The sequence below is a fragment of the Cynara cardunculus genome (assembly GCF_001531365.2).
Source record: "Cynara cardunculus var. scolymus isolate 2C chromosome LG 5, CcrdV1, whole genome shotgun sequence".
NCBI classification, from domain to species: domain Eukaryota; kingdom Viridiplantae; phylum Streptophyta; class Magnoliopsida; order Asterales; family Asteraceae; genus Cynara; species Cynara cardunculus.
Genome location: NC_037532.1, coordinates 24,668,763 through 24,687,296, shown reverse-complemented (window position 1 = coordinate 24,687,296; position 18,534 = coordinate 24,668,763). Strand labels below are relative to the sequence as shown.

Here is an 18,534-nt window from a genome sequence, read left to right as displayed (position 1 = left end):
ACATTCCAGAATCAAAAGTGGCTCTATTGTTAGAGCAAGTTTAAAGACGGTAAAAATTGATCTCCCTTGACGCATTTCTTTAATTTTCTGGTCCTCTAAATGCATGCCTAAGTTCTTCTCTCCCTCCCCTTACCCTTCCCCTTCCCCTCTGTTCTCTATGATTTTCCTCCTCTATTTGTGCTTGGTTAGGTCCATCATGGAGAAATCAATTACTTCCCTCCATTCCAAAATCAATGTCCATAATAAAGAAGGGACAAAGTTTTAGAAATGTGTAATTATTACACTTCTTGATTAACTAAATGACAATTTTACCCTTAATAACTGAGGGGAAGTAATTGATTTCTCCATGATGGACCTAACCAAGCGCAAACAAAGGACGAAAAACATAGAGAACAGAGGGAAAGGGGAGGGAGAGAGAACATAGGCACTTAGAGGACCAGAAAATTAAAGAATGTAACGTAACAAGAGTTTCATACTTTTAAGAAAATGTAACCAATATGTCAGTTCACCAATTATATGAATAAGAATGTCATTTCGGCATTAACATAGTGAATTATTACTTAATGTGAAGATCTAATAGCTATAATTCTTCAAATCATCCTTTTCCATATGTTCCTTTTTCATCATCCGGTACAAAGATAAATACAAATCCCACAACATTTTTCAAGAGCATGGACCCACATCCATCATTAAATTAAGCTATCACTTCATACCTCATAGCTTCATGAATGTTTTTTTTCCTCTCCATCAAGAAGAGAAACAACTGAAATCACTCAAATTGCAAGTACTGAAATAACTGCTTCAAGCCTTCACTATATTTATAACTATAATATCCACTTGCAATAAACTGCCATATGAAGCAACTTAGCAATCTGATATGATATCATAAGCTGTTTGAGTGATGCCATTGTGTAAATTCAAGATGACTACCTCACACGCAATACTCATTGTCACAACGGCTAAAAGATTTGGGGTTGAGTTTAGTGTCATAGAAGCAAACCTAAGATAGCAGCTCCAGTAACGTTTACATTTTCTATTGCTAACAGACAAAAGCTGCTTTTGTCATGAACTAGAATGCAGATACTTTGGGTAAGGAGGATGATTGTAAAACCAGGGCTTGCATTGAGTACCAGCAAGAAAGATGAATATTTGATGGTTAAATTTTAACTTATTTAGATAACACTGCATAGGGATGATTTTTTAAAGCATATCTCGAGGATAAGTAGCATTACCAAAACACCAGCAGCCATATCCCATGGTTTTAGACGATATTCCCAATATGCTTCTACGATACCAAGAGCAACATGGCACATATCCACAGCAGCTGCACCTAGTCTTCGCACACCCTAAGAAAATCACACAGAAAGAGAATAGAACTCAGCCCTTATTATGATAAACCACAAGAAGGAAGGTACTCAAATAAAATGTTATAGTTAATGTTGTTACCCGACTGATGTCTGTAAATTCTTTGAATAAGTTCATGTTGGTAGCCCATGGATCGTCATGTTCATAGCCAAACCCAGTCACCAATAGAGATCGCTCAACCTATAAAGTTGTAACAAGCAGTTAAGGCAATTATCACCACTAGTTACAGAACGATCCATAAACCACAAACTTTTTGCTCAAAAACATAAAACTATACATGAGTGATGAAGGTTCATTAACAAAATAAACAAAACAAGAGAGATACTAGTGATAATAGCACTCAAATTAGCTCACATATTAATAACTTACTGATGCCATGGCAGCAACATTGGAATGCTATAAATCTACATATAAAGCCATGAACTCTACTTGACAAATGAAGTTAAGAAGGAAATTAGACCTCACCTTGTCAGTCTGACTAACATGAATCTTTTGTCCATTACAGAATGCACCTCCACCTGAAGTACATAAGAAGACACTYGCTTAATRAAAATTRCCSGAGTCATAATGGTAACAAAGTGCACAGGATACACTTGCTAAACTACTACTTCCATACCAGCAACAGCAGAGAATATGCGTGTGTTCCAACACATGGCGCCCCCAACAAATTCTACCTGCCCACAAAATACAGAGGAAGAGTTTCTCTTATCAACTAATGAARAAATTGTACTAGAATGGTTGTCACATACACACATCATTACTGCTTTTGGCTGATGAACTAGCCTCGTGCATTGTAACAAAGATCTTCTACAAGATTGTCGAAGCGAAGATGAATTGATTAAAAACTTATGCACTGAGGTGATAGTTGCCCTACAGATTTATATGTACTTCCTCAAGCAACTAAGAAGCATACAGAAATTCATGATTTTCTTGAGGTCCATGTGACAACTTCTTGAGTTTTCATTATCTCAATTACGGTTTGTAACATGTCGAGATATGTGAATCAGTCATGTGGAGAAGTACTCTAAATACTCGCTGTAAATGCTATTTCAATACTACTTTCATGCCAAAAAAAGTGAATAGAAAGAAAGAAGATAGATACATTTGAATTTCAAAGATGAAAAGGGTATCCATGTGGATTCTAAAGTCTTTGTACCAAGGAAACTGAAGACTACCTTAACCTTTCCAACAGGTATACATAATAATATATAGAGTAAATTATGGATTTGGTCCTTGTAGTTTGGTGATTTTTATAAAAAATGGTCCATAAACTTCATTTATTACAGATTAGGACTCATCGTATGTCGTTTTGTAACGAATTGATCCTTCCTCTAACGACCATCCAATTCCCCCGTTAACCTTGAGGGCATTTTCGTCCTTTTCATTTTTTTTTTGTCTTTACTCGAGGGACCAATTTCGTGAAAACCACACAAACCACAGGGACTAAATCTGTAATTAAGTATACAAAATAAAATAAAAAAATATTAATTTTTTTATGCTTTGAGTTTATTAAATTAATTAATTATTAAATTTTAATATATGTTAATTATTATACTTTCAGTTTAATTTTAATATACAATATATATTCTTTCAAAAAGATATACATTATGTACGTCTACACACATTTGCGCACGCACACACATATATACATATATAGTGAGGTTCAGGAGAAAATGATATCTATCAATCATTAGATTAATTGATTCAACGGATATTGTTAAATGAACYTTTACAACAATATTTTTTWAWTWAAAAAAMCYYMWYCCCMMCYWWTTTTTWWTTSRAAAWARRWWAAAWWWWAAMMAAAMWYSRAMSRAAWWAAWTWMMMCMAAAAAAAACAATCATAWTTTTCTCATAATTTGACATCCATATTGATATATTTTTTYMWYCSKTTTTTTYSWKGKTTTYYKGKTTTTYMWTTWWTTTKSWKTKRRRRRRRRRRKTKRRKTYMRRGRAAAAMCYWAAWWAAWKRAAMMMCSGGRAAWYMMMRAAWWAMSGRWKRAAAWWWWWWWTWAWKKKGKKKWAWTTWWTTYYYYYMRKTTTTKKTTWWWWTTYSWTTTTTTYYSMRMAMAAAWWWKRGKWRKKRRGKTTTTTTWWWWTWWAAAAWATWKTKWTAWAMAYSYMYWTWWWMWCACMCSYWKTRTMWMWWTTWWWMTMWWRKGKKKWKAKAGAKWKGKTYCCYWAAMSRWTKRAMMWYMMYWAWKGSSYRTAYRTWWTWTRWAWKWWWWTKWAWKRWAWWTTAWWRYWWAWYWWAAWWWAWMWTAAWWWATAATAWWWAATWATAYTAAWTWATWMWWWYWWWAWWMWYWWARTAWAMWMAAWKTATWAWWWWMTTAWTWTTTWSWYWTWWYTWWGRMTTWRKTMYSKRYKKKKTSYSTGSKKTTYRTGWRRTTKKYMCRMRAKYRRWSMCWMRARWRRARAMARAAMRARARWAMMSKMMRRRWWWACSSWSRARSTWRAYKGMSRWWYWRRRKKRCSGWYMRAKKKRKSRMSSAAYKYSWTACRRMRMGYCMTAWKAYGWRWYMWAWKMWGTWMWAARWSMAKKTYARWGAMMAYYWYMRWAMMAMMYRSMMMAMMWCMWKRAYYWASTCYAWKAWWKRSWSWRAKWMWSSSWKMKMKTMCMWWCWYWWWMAWWMMYAMRAAYTWMYAMAWWMKTWYWMATKWGTKWWMATGTRWKRMAATGYWWWKMWAKKMWWKKTTYATATRKKRKTSYYYYWYWTKYRAGWYYSSTTYTYYCMMRMWYRWWWYWMYCMMMWMMRWWYMAYMWMWKAMRYWWCAYWWWWKAAACAWYRYMWTWYMAMMMMTGYWKTTTCAYAYGTGWWRYWWCAYATGWRAAMYRRYMYRTRARWWTKKRSMWKTWAKTKKRTMYGWWWWWKWKKATSYGTMWATRWYWAWGYWKYTAWAKSMWMRWWGYKWWAGRCKCAARKSRKTMSMMGSRMMTRGGYMYSWGGKGCKAGGCGCRWGSMKSAWGCRTGRGSCKYRGGMMTYMRRRRYKCAWSKYGYMWMTAYAWRWATMWWWMWMTACMCWYAYAYASMYACAMRMAYMMWMMMMYACMSYTAYAWGWAWCAWRYWYKACMYKYMTMWKWYASWWGTTYSAMMTKSMKSAWMKWKKKKWTSSRRYYWKWKRWRYSTTTSWWYSRKGTYWTWTMWKTSWKKTWWCMWTRYTYWATSWWTKMRSKTWYWTKWYWMTRWRWWWWYMMSKYTTYRYWWRWRWAMYWKTYMCSMWWCKCMWRRAWASMTKYWYSYWWWCTSMWMRAARRWYKCMYSTTWKYKRWWSMAWGRKYTYSYSKWRYKRGMAKSWYGRSTWWRTRRARYRAGMAKGWMSAYWWRWTRMMWWWMMRWMKGAASMWAKKWKRMSWAAMYWTRWKWRSYWRRYRRMWWAWWRYTKKWWTGSYYKMCRACATRWTGCTRTWATKKCMKMMAACAWRRKRMWARRMTWTYRRRAWMMWWWKRAAMWMSCWWYWGARAWCAWWWTWRAYKCYCWWSRRMWWMMWAAMYYKMWRSWMTAGGACTTCATAACCCTCAAGAATTCCATATTTATTTAAGTCTTTGGTCTTTTAGATCAAAGAGAGATCAAAATCGACCAAAAAAAGATAATTAAGCAGCACCCTTTGATTTTTTATCAGTGTTTTATCTTTCCATTTGATAAGCATGATCACCAAAGAATAAAGATCTGCAGTATTGCATGCTTGACCATAAAACTGAAGTTATCATATATTAAAGCCATCAAATTAAGAAGTGAATTAGGGTAGGACATATACCACAGCAGCAGCAGCTGGCTTTCCTCTGAAGAGCACTCCCACAGACACAGCAAAGCTGGGATAGCCATGTGCAAAATTTGTCGTCCCATCTAGATAAACATCAAACGGGCATACCCACATCAGAGGTTAATGTGACTAACAATAAGGAACAAACATACAATAGAAAAACAAGTTCATTTACAGGCAGCAACCTTCTCATGCATATATTCAGAACCGTATACAAGTCTTTTTAAGGGAGCTGTACATGGAAAGTAAGAGCTAGAAACCTAGTGATGATAGTGCACGTCCAAATAGACAGTATACTGGATATGCTGACTAGGTGCTGTTTGTTTTTTAAGAGGTGCTGAAGTCTTATTTCACTTCTGATTGATAAGTGGTAGGGCTGAAGTCTAAAAGCGGAATCAATAAGACCGTTTTTGTAAACTGATAGATGTCTGAATCTGTATAATTGTCTATTTTACCCTTCAAAATATTATAATGTTGAATTTATATACTTTTATACAGTTTTAAGGTTAATCAATTGAGAGAGGAGTAACTGAGAAACCCCCGCTGTTGAGAGTCAAGAGAACAATAAGAGGCAAATAAGGGGATGGTTTACCTCTTAACAAATAAGAGAACGGTACGAAATAAGTGCCTCCGAAAATTTGGAAAAAACAATCAGTCTGAATGGCCCTACCTCTTACCGATTCAGACATAAGAGGCTGATAAGAGCTTTTTTTAAAAACAAACAAGGCCTAAGAATCATTGAAAATGTATAATAAAAACGTAAGAAAAAGACAGATACAGCCAATATACTGATGAACACAATGTCATGCAGAACAAAACAAAGAAGGAAGCTGATTTGGGCAAACAATAAAATGAACTACTTTCCTAGTGCTTCATAACAACTCTCAAATCGTTTTATCACTAATCTAATAAACAACATGTGGAATTACATCATCAATATACATAGATAAAAGAAAAACCCTAGCAAGACTTTATAAGAGACTAAAGTATGCTTAACCGATAATAAACCATACAAATTGACTAAAGTGACCTAAATTCCCAATTATTTATATAACAAAAATAAAACAATCCTACCCGACTGATCATCAAATAAAATCCACCATAATATATGGAAGGATCTTATTGTGGACTCTATCACTAAGGCTGCATTAGATGATAGGTGTGTCTCCTGATATGGGCTAATATTAAACCACTCTCCTTGTTATGTTATATTTCAAGGGGTTACCCAGCCTCATGTATTGGGTGGATTGTTATATCCATCTTATCCAGAAAAATTCTCAAATTCTTAAAGACGACCAATCTAAAAGTGAAAAAACTATGCTATTTTACTTAGCAACAAGGAAGGAGAGATCCGTCCATGAATCATACTACCATTTGGTGCTTAGTTTGATTCACAAAACACATAGCAGCATAATTGTACTTTTTTTTGGTTCTCCATTGAAAAAATTACCTAATAATGAAATATATCAGTGCCGGATTATCGGAAATTAATATGATTAGATCAAATGAATTACACAGGACTAAGTAGTGTGAAGAATTATGGAAAACTGTTATCCAACATTATAAAATTCATTTATACATGCATCATGTATGCAGTTCAAGTTCAAAGAACCAAATAGATGTTTCAGATAAATGTAATCTTGATCCAACTAAAAGACCAGTAAACCACATACCCAAGGGGTCTATGCACCAAAGATAATCAGAAGATGAATCTCCAATGACGCCTCCTTCTTCTCCTAAAATAAGGTGATCGGGAAAATTCTTTCTCACAACACTGAGAATGGCTGCCTCGCTCATTTTATCTGTGCTGCAAGTAAACAATATTTGTTATTGAGAAAGATTATAGTAAAGTAGAAAAGGACATAGAAGAAACTATTTATGGTTCATGATAATCATAAAAGGATCATCCTTATTGAAGGAAGTTCAATGACTGAAGTCTTTTTCCTATGAATCAGTCAATACTATCGAATACATGTAATAGAAACCAGGAAGAAAGACCACTGTAGTTAGGTCCAAACAATGAATAACATGCCAAATCTTAGATGCTATATCTCCCATATCGAAAGGGAATGCGCAGCACATTATATTCATTAACTTACAAACTATGATTTCTGTACACGACACATAAACATTTTAGGTTCCTCCTCTTTGGCTCCTTGCCAGAGTGTTCAATATAGGTATCCACTGCTTAAATTACTCAATAATGAAGATGTGTTTCCAATTATGCTCTCCATCAAACGAGAATATGTCACCTTGGTGAATTCAAGCAATTAAAAAATGTTCATCCTCATGGCCTGGCCAACCGAGGATTAATGTAGTTATTTTGTTGTCATAAATAAGAAGAGTCATGAATCCAATGTGGACCTTCCTCATTAAAAATTTCTTTTTGTTATTATTTTTGTTATACCTAAATAAGTTCTCAAAGTCAACGGTTAGGACCAATGGTACATTAAGGACCCAACAGAGTTTTGAGCGCAACTTGAAGTTGGTGCAAGAGAAAAGTACAAATTGCAAAGGAGCAGTTAATAACATCCAAAGGATGCCAGAAAATCAGGAGCAGGGTCCTCTCCTTGATATATCTCACACAGATGCACCAAAACACTACAGCTCTAGTGGCACCATACACCCACACACAAATTGATGGCACATCAGTGCCTCATTTCTGTACATACAGCATTTTGGAAAGAGGACGGCACCTCCCGCAAATATATATATATATATGTATGAAAGAAAACATACAGCATTTACCTCTCTCTCTCTCTCTGTGTAATTAGCCAAAAAGTGTAGCTTTACATACATAAACTCCCAAGTGTATGTGCAAAAGCGGTTTTCCTTTTTTTGGCGTGTATATATGTAAAGATAAGAGTGGAAGTAGTTCATGTTTGAAAGAGGATACCTCCTCCGAAACATCAAAAATAGAACTACTGCTAGTCAAATCATTACACATCCGGTAGCAAAATGGACAATTCYGGATAAGTGTCTCTGCCAAAGAAGATACTTAAGACTCATATTGAGCCTATTGCGGTAACAATGCTTCACAAATGAGTGTTTTTGTCATAGTGACTCGTTTGTTTCCTTTCAATAGAAGCCATATTAACGTTAATCTTCATTTTCAAACTACACCAAACGAGCCCACTATATACCACCCCACAAGGAGACGGAGAATGTTTTGTTATTATTGTATCAAAACAAATACACATTCAGTTCTATTTACAAAAAAAAATCAAGGTGTTCACTAGTAAAGGCTGGTCAATAATGCTGGTCAACAGTCTATCAAAATATATATGTAGAAACTCCAATGGCACCCACAAATATTCAAAATCAATTGCACCCTGAGTCCAAGCATAAGGTCTTTCATAAAGTTAGTAGGAAGTCCGAAGATTGTCAACATCTGTATCATCTTCAACCAGTAAGTTAATAGGGATGAAGTCATTTCTCAAGATCCATTCAAGCACAAAGGCAGTAAAGCCCCATTTAACATCCAACGTTAGTTGTAGGACCATGGTCCTAAAAGAAACTCAAAAAAGCTATTTAATATATCCGCAGCAAGAGAATTAATGGCCATACTCGGTAACCAAATCAGTGAGTCCTTTATAGCTGATATTTCTAGGCTTATTTACAGCTTCCATCACAACCTGAGAATAAAAACAAAGCCATAAGAAATAATTTTTGATAAACAACACTTACAGAAACAAATAAATGCCAACAGGTTACACAATGATCTTCTGTCTGATGCACACAAAATTTCCTTATCTCGCATGACATGGGATTAATCAGGGGCAGGATTATGAAGCCTCAATCGGGTCCCGTGCACCAGCTTAACTTATTTTGGCAAGTAGATTTCTTTTGATGTATGAAAGGTGCACCCGCTAAACTTTAAGTAGTGCTCCGAGATATTAGAAGATATAAGAAAATATCAACCAAAAACTGAAAAAGTCTGTTGAAAATCAACCAAAAGCCAAAAAATGTCCCTCGAAATCAACCCAAAAAACTTAAAAATCCCACAAAGTCAACCAAAAATCTTAAAAAATCCCTCCAAACGGTCGAATTCATCTAAAAACACGTCGGACAACTTTGCAGGTCTTTGATCCACCTTAAAATTGCACCCACTAGGCAAGAATCCCAGGGTTCACCACAGGGAATAATGAACAGAGAATCTTGATTGCCTCCCAATAGAGTACATGTATATACATATATAATACTCCCTCATTTGACAATAGGGGGAATTTCCATCTTCAAATTCGCTACCAAGATTAGAACTTTTTTTAGACAACTACACTACCAGAGACAGAGACATGTATTCATCAAATGTGTAACGGAATTCACTTCAAACTTGCATTGCATTGATAGAAGGAATTAAATAACTCAAAAGAGATTGTGCACTTATTTCTTTGGGACAGTACCAAATTATAGTCCACCATGCGACTTTTATCAAGACCGAGGAAAACAAAAGGGGATCTGATAATTTATCGTAGAACGACAGAATGTATCAAGTTTGCAACACAATTTCATGTACCCTACTATKAGTATCTTCTGTGYGTTGAGAGAGATTGAATTRTGCAAACCTCAGCTCCAGTTTTGGCAGCAATTTCAACGCTCTCGAGGAGTTTGGCGGATGGAATAGGACCAACTGAAAGGGCACCAATCTTGGAGTATTTCTGATTCTGGTAGGGAATTTCTGATATCACTGCCTTTGTTGTGGTACTTTGGCATAATAATCTCGATTTTGAACATAAACAAGCAAGTTTAGTAAAAGTGCAGCATCGTTTATGGTATTGAGAATTTGAAGTGAAATTATAGGGTTTAACAGGATGAATGAATGCGTGAATTGAATTGGGTATTTGATTGAAACTTGAAGAACAGATTCTTGATGATGATGATGAGAGTAGATGCGTTGCCATTCTTTGATTGCTTTTCCAAACGCAGAACTTCACGGTGTCTGCGTCTGATTCCGGCAGCGAGTGTGTGTGGATTCTGTCGTCCCACTCGAGTGTTTACGACGATGTATTCTCACAAGCACTCATTTGATGATTCTGATAACGGTCTCACTTTTAAAAGTAATGGGTCGTTTTGGTTAGCAAAATGTTTTACGTGAAATGGAATTTATTACATAATTTGAATTTAAAAGAATTGAAATGAGATATTGTCCCATATGTTTGGTTAGAAGACATCAAAATGAAATTTATTAAGAAATTAGAATCTTGCAACATCTTATATTCTACATTTGCATATAACATGTACTTCATATAAAAAAAATAAAGATTACACCACATAGATCTCATTAATACAAAAAATTTATATTACAGAAATTACAACTCAAAAGTTCCAAAATAATGTTCTTGTACTATCACATGTCTCACAACATGTATCTTCAAAATACATCAATGAACAAGTTGATCTTTAAGAACAGCAGATAAGCATATAAAAAAAATAATCAAATTTTCTTCTTCCTCTTACTATCCTGAAACCCTGTTGATCCTGCAATGCATATTTTAAAACACATAATGAGGGGTTAGACCAGAAGGTCTTGTGAGATAACCTTTTTTTAGTAATTACAGGGTGAAGATCACCAAAACCGGTTAAAATCATATTTGTAATCAAACAAATATATAACAACTTGTTATAGATCCTAACTCAAATAACACGTTCCAAAAAGAATTTATAAATCTTCCTTGCCATACATGATGCAAGATTCTCAACTCCTCTCATCATACTGTGATAGACCATCCAAAACCCCTCTATCCTATAAGGACCAGAGCCCCTTTGGTTCAACAACCAGAGCCCCCTCTGGTTTAACAACCAGAGCAGAGTCATATTTTGAAATAAGACAACAGCAAGTTGATCAAAATCAAATTCCAAATATAATGCTAAACCTAACTAGAAACTCTCTGAACGATCAGAGCCTCTAGTCCTACTAACCAGAACCTCTGGTCCTGAACTTCCAACTTAACCAAAAGTCCAAGACAAATTAGAGCTCTCTACACCACTTTTAACCAAATTAAATACTTTTAAGATAGCCAATTTAAAAGCATTGGCCTAATTAGAAACAAGTCATAAAATGCCATAGCCAACCAAAGACCCTCTGGACGACCAGAGCCTTTGGTTTGCATAACCAGAGATGATATAGTTAAAAACAAACTTTAAAATGAACTTAATATATGACTAGAGGCCCTCTGGTTAAATGTGAGATCAACCAGAGCCCCTCTAGTTCATTTGCCAAATAACTTAGATTAATACCATCTAAAGTCAAGTCAACCAGAAGCCCTCTGGACAACCAAAGCCCTCTAGTTGAACTATGTTTTGATTTCTAAGTGTTTAATATGAAAATGAAGTTTTGGAAATAGTTTTAAACACAAAGCTCGAACATATAATTCAAAGTCCAAATAAACAGTCTCTGCATAGATCATACAAAATCTCGAATTCAAGATTAATTGAATATTTTGAAAGGATCAAAGTCCTACAAACAACCAGAGGCCCTCTGGTTCCACACAAAGACCAACCAGAGCCTATGTCCTCAAACACTTCTTTTCATCACACCCATAGGATGTGATAACCTAAGTCCTCATATCACATAGACATGATAACTTAAGATCATCACCTCACAAGAATGTGGTGCAAACCCATGATCAAAAGATCATCACTTCCATAAAATAAATTATGCCACTTTTATCACCAATGTATGCAACTCCTGATTATGCCACCCTTGTTATAAATGTACGCATCTTCTGATTGTGTCACTCTTATTACCAAGGTACGCAACTCCGTGATGTGTCACTCTTATTACAACACATCATGATATAATCATGACCCAAATCCTTCTTTTTCTTTGCCAAAGCTGGCAACCAAACCCTTTCAAAACAAAAACTCATATAAGAACCTTAAGGTTCTCATACCAAATTCACCATTAAACTCAAACAACTTTCAAGAAATCTTTTATCAACTTCCCACATATGAACCATGAGGTTCATTAACTTAAACATCAAATAAATAAAGTTGATAATATAAACTCACCTTATGCACGTATTTGAAGATGGATTACACAGCAACAACTTCAAATACTATCACATAATCAACTTCATCTTCTTACCAAAAACCACGTATGAATCTCTTAAGAACACACAGAAAGGATTCTTTCTTTTCTCTCTCTCCKAAAACCACCGACAAGATGAATTTCTTATCCACTCCTTTTATATTTAATGAAAAGAGGAGGTGAAGATAAATTGTTTTAAAATCAAAATATCTCACTTACCAATGAGATAAAATTTAATTGTAATAATAATAACCCATAAGAGGCGGTTTAGGAAAGAAATATTTATAAAATTCTTTTATCATTCACAACCTTATGCATACACACCAACACCTCTACATAATCATGCATATGCATGCATATTTAAACATATGCACATATACTCACAAACAAACCCATGTATGCATATACTCCTACACATATACACATACACACATATATATGTATATACCCACATTATGGATTAATTATACACAATTTATCACATAATAAATAATCATGTAACCAAACAATCAAATAATTACCTTCAAGATATATAACCGGAACCCGGTTATCACTTTTTCCACCCCTCAAAAGAATTTCATCCCGAAATTCATTCAATTAAACAACCATGGGTATTCGGTCCTCATTTCAGATTCAAATTCTAGATCACCTCTGAATCTTTATGGAAGTGCCACTGAACTTTTACTAGAATGATCTCTTTGTTTTGTAGCACTCTAGTTTTCCAATCAATGATAGCTTCTGGTGTTTCCATAAAGTTCAGCTTGCTATCTAAATTCACTTCTGGTAGCGGTACTGCTAGACTCGGATCCGCTAAACACTTCTGTAAATTAGACACATGGAAAGTGTTATGGATCGAATTAAGCTCCTCTGGTAGCTCCAATTGATATGCAACCATTCCGACTCGCTTGCATATTCTGAATGGCCCGATATATCTTGGACTAAGCTTACCTCTCTTACCAAATTTGACTACCCCTTTCACAGAAAGACTTTTAACATTACATAATCCCCCACAAGGAATTCAATTGGCTTAAGGCGTCTGTCCGCATAGCTCTTCTGATGGTCCTGAGTTGTTTTAATTCTCTCTCTAATTTTTCAATATTCCCTGAAGTAACTTGAACAATTTCTGGACCTGTTAATTGCCTTTCACCCACCTCAATCCAACATAACGACGTTCAACTCTTACAGCCATACAAAACTTCATACGGTGCCTCTTGGATGCTGGAGTGATAACTGTTGTTATGGGCAAATTTAATCAATGGTAGATGATCTTCCCACGATCCTTGAAGTCGATAACACAAGCTCTTAACATGTCTTCGAGAGTTCAAATCCTTCTTTCACTCTGCCCGTCAGTCTACGGATGATACGTCGTACTCAGCAAAATATGAGAACCCAAATCTTTCTGAAAACTCTCCTAGAATTTAGACGTAAACCGACTATCTCGGTCTGTAATGATAGATAGTGGAGCCCCATGCCTGGTTACAATCTCTTCAATGTAAATCTTTGCCAATCTTTCTAACGGATAATTCTCTTTTATCGGTAGAAAGTGTATAGATTTCGATAAACGATCTATAATTACCAATGTGGCATTATATCCCTTTGGAGTTCGAGGTAGTTTCATGATGAAATCCATTGTAATATGATCTCATTTCCACATAGGAATCTCCAGAGACTACAAATTTCCATATGGTCTCTGATTTTCATCCTTTACTTGTAGACAAGTTAGACATCGTTCGACATACCTTGCTATGTCTTTCTTCAATCCAGGCCACCAATAAAACGGTTTTAAATCTTTATACATTTTATTGGTACCAAGATGAATAGAATATCGGGATTTGTGGCTTTCTTCCAAAATCTCTCGGATATTTCCATAGCACGGTATCCAGATCCGTCCCTGAAAACACAAAATTTCCTTATCGTTCTTTTCCACGGTGGAAATCATTTTACCCATTCGTTCAAACTTGGAATTATCCTCTTTAACTGCTTCTTCTTGACACTTTAAAATTTCACTATGGAGATTTGGTAATGGGTTCATTCTCATTGCTACAGTATTGATCGTACCACTTTTCTCTTTTCTTCTCAAAGTGTTCGCTACCACGTTGGCTTTCCTTGGATGGTAGAGAATCTCACAATCATAATTATTTACCAGCTCAATCCATCGACGTTGCCGCATGTTTAACTCTTTTTGACTAAATAAATGTTGGAGACTCTTGTAATCTATAAAGATCTGACATTTTGTTTCCAGCAGATAATGCCTCCAAATTTTCAGATCAAAAACTATGGCTGCAAGCTCCATGTCGTGCGTGGGATACTGTTTTTCATGATCCTCCAACTGTCTGGACGCGTATGAAATCACATTTTCTCTCTGCATCAAGACGCAACACAAACTTAACTTTGAAGCATCACTATAAATCACGAAGTCTTATCCCTCGGGTAGTGTCAACACCGGAGTACTGCAAAGACGATATTTCAACAACTGAAAAGCTCTTTGTTGATCCTCTTCCCACTGAAACTTAATATCTTTCCGAGTCAATTTAGTCAATGGTACTACGATTATGGTGAAATCCTGAATAAACTTCCGGTAGTAGCCTGCTAACCCCAGAAAACTACGGACTTCAAAAGGAGTTTTCAGTACATCCCATTTTTCTACAGCTTCAATCTTAGTATGATCCACTTTTACTCCCGCCTCAAATAAGACATGTCCCAGAAATTGAACTTCACTCGACCAGAATTCACACTTGGACAGTTTTGTGTACAACTTTTCTTTCTTCAAGAGTTTAAGGATCAGATGAAGGTGTTCAACATGCTTTTCTTCAGATTTTGAGTATATAAGAATATCATCGATAAACACAATAACGAATTTATCGAGATATTCACTACATACTCGATTCGTTAGATCCATGAAAGCCGCATGAGCATTAGTTAAACTGAAAGGCATAACCAAAAACTCGTGATGTACATACCTGGTCCTGAAAGCAATTTTAGCAATATCTTCATCCCTGACTTTCAATTGATGGTATCTTGACCGTAAATCGATTTTTGAAAAGTAACTGGGTCCCACTAGTTGATCAAACAAATCATCGATTCTTGGTAAAGGGTACTTATTTTTGATTGTCAGCTTGTTCAACTCCTGGTAATCAATACACACTCGCATCGATCCGTCTTTATTTTTGACAAAGAGAACCGGAGCACCCTAAGGTGAAGTACTTGGTCTGATGAAACCTTTGTCAAGAAGATCTTTCAACTGAGTAACCAACTCTTTCAATTATGACCGTGCTAACCGATACGGTGCTCTAGCCACTGGTGTTGCCCCAGGTATAAGATCAATTTTAAATTCAATAGATCTATCAGGCGGTAAACCAGTCAAATCTTCCGGGAAAACTTTTGGATAATTACAAACAACCAGAATCGACTCTTGCTTACCTTTCTCTTTCTTTGAATCGATCACATAGTCCAAATAATGCTGACATCTTTTCTGAATACATTTATGATCTTTCAGGACTGATAATAAACTAGTATGGTGATCTTAGCGATCACCATAAATAACAATCGGCCCTCTCTCTGGCAAATTAATACTAATCATCTTCTTGTTACACAAGATATTGGCCTGATTTTCTACCAACCAATCCATTCCTACCACAACATCGAATTCTTTCATCAACATAGGAAACAGACGGATCGGCAGCCCACACCCCTCAATTTCATATATGCAATTATTAAGCACATAGGTAACAGATACTTTACTATTAGCGGTATCAACCACTAATATATTGTCAAGGGGCACATAATTCATATATGCACAATTAGCAAATGATGGTGATATGAAAGAAAAGTTCACACCAGAATCAAATAGCACTTTAGCATATATAGAATTAACAAGAAAAGTACATGATACCACGTCTGGCATTGTTTTAGCCTCACTTTTTTGTCATATGAAAAGATCGACCCCAAGCCCCTCCCTGTCCTCCCCTTGACACATTCGGTCTTCCACGAGTACTCGGAGCATTTCCTCCCACGGTTAATCTTGGAACTCTCAACTGAGGACAATTTGATTTTACATGATATGGGGAATTACATTGGTAACAACGTTGGGACATTCAACATTTTCGGGAGATATGCCTGGGTTTTCCACATCGATAGCAGAGTCTTTCATTGATTTCTTGAACAGGTCGACTTTCAATTTTTACAACTTTTGGTCTTCTAAACCTTGCAGAAGGCCCTTCCCATCTTCTTTTCTCAACTACCTTCTCTTCCCCTTGCTGATTCATGTTTCTCTCAGTTGTTTCGACAACATCTACTACTAATGGAAAAGTGACAGGACTCATTGCAATTATAAATTCCTGAATTGAAAGTTTCAATCCCCAGATTTATCTCTCAACCTTTCTATTTTCAAAAGAAATATAATGCTCTGCAAATTAGGAATGTTCAATAAATTTTTCTATATATTCCCGTACTGACTGGTTGCCTTGTTCTAACTTCAGATAGTCTTCTTCCATTTGTCTAACAGTCGTTTTCGGATAGAATTGTTCTTTGAATCTATCAACAAATCTTGATCAAGGCATAGTTTACAAAATGTCGGGTTTAGCCAATGATTCTACATCCCAACAGTAAAGAACATTAGATTTTAACATAGAAATAGCAAATTGAACCTTGTCTTCTTCGGAGCATTTACAGGTATCGAATACATATTCAATTTCCTTCAACTAGCATATAGCTTTTACTAGATCTCTCTCCCTAGAAAACATTGGGGATTTGCAAGAAACATTTTTCTGTCTCCCCCTTTACTACTTGTTGCTGGAACTGTAGGATTAATCCTAACTTGTTAACTCTGGCTGGTAATCCCATAATAGATACCAAAGTTTCCCTCAGCTTGCTCATTTCTTCAGCCATGTAACATATTCTGGTTGAGGCACCTGCTCTTGATTAATTTTCCCTGAAATAGATTCTCCTTGATCAGGGTGAATTTCAGTTTGACTCCTTCTACCTCTGGCCTGACTTCTCCCTTGGCCTCTGCCCCTGGTTCTTCCCCTGCCTCAACTTTCAGAAACATTAGTTGGAGCATTATCAAGAGAATCCTCTCTATCTTTTGGATTGAGATTGGTGATCCTTTCAGACCTTCTAAAGTGACTAGCCATCTACAGATTTTGCTACATTAATAATCACATTCCCAAATATAATAAGGTGTTCGAGTACAGATATGTACCTGTAAATTCATAATTACATTGGCCATTTATAATTCGAATTTACCTTACATATTATCCTCTTAAATCCATCATATTTATTCCCAGAGTAACTATCTATGTCCGGGACCCCTTAATATACAAATAACAGTTTAAGTCTAGGCATCATGCTTTGAATACCTAAATCCCTTAAACCTAGGCTCTGATACCAAACTTGTAACACCCCATACTCCACATTTGCATATAACATGTACTTCATATAAAAGAAATACAGTTTACACCACATAGATCCCACTAGTACAAGAAACTTATGTTGAAGAAATTACAACTCAAAAATTCCAAAATAATGTTCTTGTACTATCACATGTATCACAACATGTATTTTCAAAATACATCAATTAATAGGTTGATCTTAAAAAACAACAGATAAACATATAAAGAAAATAATCACATTTTCCTCTTCCCCTTACTATCTCGAGACCCTACTGATCCTGCAATGCATATTTTAAAACACAAAATGAGGGTTAACCAGAAGGTCTAGTGAGATAACCCTGTTGATCCTCTCTCTCGGTGATTTGATGATAATCCCTTTTCACTTATAAGATGTATTTATGTTTATGTCTTTTCAATTCTAGCGATCATCACTGAATTTGTTTAGTGATCGCTGAAGAACTTGTATTGTAATTCAATCAGAGACAGCGATACTTCAAGAAGACAACACTCACGCCAAAGAACCTTCAGCCAAAGTCAAAGACTGAAACTGAAGATTAGAGTCTGGCAAGTACGTGATCTGAAGTGGTACTCAGTGATTACAAGCCTGTCTACATATGTGTGAAGACTGCCCAAGCCTCAGTGAATACTGAAGAGACCTCCAGGTTATTCCAGCATTCAACGATCAAAGGAAGCTTGCCAAGCACGATTGTTGTTGTTTTCTTGTCCTTATACACACAAAGGACAAACCCATACCCTTTCTAAATGTTAGTACGATACGGAGCCGACTAGTTGACTCTATTACCCACCAACTTTAGGTAAGAATGTCTGCTCATGAATAGGCTTTTTGTACTATTCACTGTAGCAAAGGACAAGCCTTCCTCTTAAGGCTTGACACGCACTCTAACCCTACCATATTGCATTAAATGAACATTTAATGCAATGAGTATAAATAGAAATGTTTCTTCTCCATGCAGAGTGTGC

At 35.4% G+C, this 18,534-nt stretch overlaps 1 protein-coding gene across 1 annotated transcript in view; it reads right to left on the bottom strand.

Moving 5' to 3' along the window:
• The window catches only part of LOC112512920 (phosphatase IMPL1, chloroplastic-like), an 11,616-nt gene extending 1,442 nt beyond the window's left edge, over positions 1–10,174 (bottom strand). The window contains exons 1-10 of the mRNA XM_025119048.1: positions 9,699–10,174; positions 8,701–8,768; positions 6,807–6,940; positions 5,128–5,216; positions 1,982–2,039; positions 1,831–1,883; positions 1,447–1,545; positions 1,182–1,346; positions 931–1,053; positions 789–847 (exon numbers count right to left, since the gene is read on the bottom strand). Of these exons, the coding sequence (XP_024974816.1) occupies positions 789–847; positions 931–1,053; positions 1,182–1,346; positions 1,447–1,545; positions 1,831–1,883; positions 1,982–2,039; positions 5,128–5,216; positions 6,807–6,940; positions 8,701–8,768; positions 9,699–10,034 (1,184 nt within the window). The 5' untranslated portion in view covers positions 10,035–10,174. The remainder of the gene's footprint in view (positions 1–788; positions 848–930; positions 1,054–1,181; positions 1,347–1,446; positions 1,546–1,830; positions 1,884–1,981; positions 2,040–5,127; positions 5,217–6,806; positions 6,941–8,700; positions 8,769–9,698) is intronic.
• Between the last annotated feature and the right edge of the window lie 8,360 nt (positions 10,175–18,534).